At 64.7% G+C, this 2,969-nt stretch overlaps 1 protein-coding gene across 1 annotated transcript; it reads left to right on the top strand.

The window, feature by feature from the left end:
* The first annotated feature begins 2,037 nt into the window (after positions 1 to 2,037).
* Positions 2,038 to 2,367, top strand: LOC144718581 (heparan sulfate glucosamine 3-O-sulfotransferase 3B1-like). Its single transcript, XM_078593955.1, has one exon. The coding sequence runs from the start codon at positions 2,038 to 2,040 to the stop codon at positions 2,365 to 2,367; it is 330 nt and encodes a 109-aa protein (XP_078450081.1).
* Positions 2,368 to 2,969: the final 602 nt, after the last annotated feature.

Raw genomic sequence — 2,969 nt, 5'->3', positions numbered from 1 at the left:
TCCGTGATCGCTCAACGCGCTCTCGGCTAGAGCAGCCGCCGTCTCCGATCTCGGCTCCCTGTTGCTGCCGCCGCTACTGCTGCTGCTGCTGTTGGCGGTGCTGATGTAGCTGCTGTTGTAGCTGCTGTTGTAGCTGCAGCAGCTGCTGCTGTAGCTGCTGATGTAGCTGCAGGTGCTGTCCCTGTTGCCGCTACTGCTGCTGATGCTGCTGCTGGTGGCGGTGCTGGTGGCGGTGCTGCAGGTGCTGCTGTAGCCATAGCTGCAGCTGCTGCTGCAGGTGCTGCTGCAGGTGTTGCCCCCGTTGCAGCTTCTCGCATGCATCGCATCCCTCGCATACACAACGAGCAGATCCTGATCCGGAATCTAGACGAGATCGAATCCCTTCTCCCCCCGCCTCCCCTCCACCCGCCTCCCCCTAACCCCCTCCTCCTCCACCCCCCTAACCCCCTCCTCCTCCTCCTCCACCCCCCTAACCCCCTCCTCCTCCTCCACCCCCCAACCCCCTCCACCCAACTTCCCCCGTACCAGGGCGTCGAGTGACAGGAGCGAGGGAGCGAGGGAGGGAGCGAGGGAGGGACCCCCCCCCCTCGTAGGCGCGGGGGTCTGGGACACGACACAGGGACCCCCACCCCACACCCCACCCCCCCACTCCCCACTCCCCACGCGGACCCCAAGACCCCCGCCGTCATCAGCGAGGAGCGGCGCGGGCGAGAGAGGATGGGGAGGGAGGCGGGCGGCGGGTGGCGATGCCGGCAAAGACGACGCTGCTGGCTGCTGGGGCCGGGGCGTTGATGGATGCGCTCGCTGTTCGGTGCTGCGCTGCTGCTGCTGCCACATCTCCCTCCTCTAACATCTCCCGCCTCCTCCTACGCCTCGATGTCCTCTACTTAAGAGCGGCACCCCCCCTCCCACTCACCCACTCGAGTTCCGTGCAGAGCGGCGCGCGGGTGGTGGTGGTGGTGGTGAGTCGGCGGGGCTGGTTTCTCCTGCGAGAGGAGCGCGCGCGTGGCGTCGTCGTCGTCATTATGAGCCAGGGTCTGTCCACTGCTGGATGAAGGCCTCCTTCTCGTGCTCCACCTGCTCATCGCCGTTTCTCGCCGCGCTGCGATGCCGCGTCCGTCACGTACGACTCACGACTCACGCTGCAATCGCCACGTTATAAAGAAATAAAATAATATCGTCGTCATCATCATCATCGTTGATATCACGCGGTAGCAATTACCAATCGAGACCACCACCACCACCACACTTGCACAACTACGACAGTACCCTCCTTGTACCACGACTCACACTACTACTACTACCAGCACCACACACACACACGCGCAGTACGACACCACCAGCACCACCACCAACACCACCACCACCGTGTAGCAACATCGTATCGCGATCACACCCCGTGACTGCCCGCGCTCGGCCGCATGCGGCCGGTGCCTCTCGCCGGCGGGGGCAGCGCCATGCCCCGCTGCCCCTCGGCTGCCCGGGGCCTCCCTCGCCACCAGCTCGTCCCCGGCGCCCCCACAGGGCAGCATGGAGGCTCCTAGCGCCGCTCTGCCGCACGTCAAGATTCGCCGGACGCTGGTCGCCTGCGCCTCCAGCATGCTGCTCCTGCCTGCTGCCCGCCTACCTGTTCTACTGCCTCGCCTGCTGCTGCTGCCCCTCGCCGCCACCGCCGCCGCCGCCGCCACCGCCGCCCCTGCAGCCCTCCGGAGGAGCGCTCCCGGAGGGGGGGAGACAGCGGGGAGGGGCGCTACGATCGCACTCAGCTGCGCCGACTCGAACGCCGAGAGCAGCAGCAGCAGCAGCAGACGACGGGGGATGCATCTCAGCTGCTGCTGTTGCAGCATCAGCAGAATCAGCAGCAGCAGCAGCGGCAGCATCGGCATCAGCAGCTCATTGAAGACCCTAACACGAGGTGGGGGCGTGCGGGAATCCGCAGGCTCGGCGGGCAATGACGATGATGATGGTGGCGGTGGTGGTGGAGGAGGAGGTGGCGGTGGTGGTGTTGTTGCTGAAGAGGTGTTATTGGACGAAGAGATGGAGGAGAGGAAGAATAGAAGAGGAACATCGCCAACAACAACAACAAACCTCATCAACAAAGAGGAGGTGGAAGCGCTGGGCGCCGCCACGCGCCCTGCACCGGCTCCGGCACCCAGCCTCATCAACGGCAGCAGCAGCAGCAGCGGCAGCAGCTTCAGTAGCTTCGGGACGAAGAAGCTTCCTGACGCCATCATCATCGGCGTGAAGAAGGGGGGCACGCGCGCTCTGCTCGAGTTCATCCGCGTGCACCCCGACGTCCGCGCCGTGGGCGCCGAGCCGCACTTCTTCGACCGCAACTACGACCGGGGACTCGAGTGGTACCGGTGAGTGGCAGCAGCAGCAGTAGCAGCAGCAGTAGCAGCAGCAGTAGCAGCAGCAGCAGTAGCAGCAGCAGTAGCAGCAGCAGCAGCAGCGCGTGGGCCTGGCATCGGAGTTGGGGGGGGGCATGGCTCGTGTTGGGAGAGGGGGGGGAGCTATAGGTTGTGGAGTTGGGTTGGGGGGTACGGAAGTGGGGGGCATGGCTCGGTATGGGTGCGCGGGTGTGGGGGGGGGGCACGTGGGCAGAGCGGGAGTCTCGATGATGGTCTCTACCCCTTACCGCCCCCACCCCCCACTGCTGCGAGGCTTGGCCTCACTTGTAATTTTGTACAGCCAAGTCGGAGATGTTATTGATATAAATTAACACGGGGGGGGGGGGGGGGGGGCGGTAGGGTGTGAAATCTGGAGAGGAATGCGCAGAGATCGCATCGCTGCTCGTTGCGTGGTCTGGTGGAACGTTTCGTGTAAAGTTCAACATCGACCGTGTCGTGCCGCCCCCCACCAACCCACTCGTGAGTTGTATTTGTGCAAAAAGATGTGTCCCCCTCCCCCGCATCCACCCCCCCCCCCTTTAAACACGGCCACGCTCCAGGGGGTTGCCTCTAACGAGA

The sequence above is a fragment of the Lampetra planeri genome, chromosome 5 (assembly GCF_965212315.1).
Source record: "Lampetra planeri chromosome 5, kcLamPlan1.2.h2, whole genome shotgun sequence".
Lineage (NCBI taxonomy): Eukaryota > Metazoa > Chordata > Hyperoartia > Petromyzontiformes > Petromyzontidae > Lampetra > Lampetra planeri.
The sequence above is the reverse complement of the archived record's forward strand: the minus strand, read 5'-3'. Positions and strand labels throughout refer to the sequence as shown.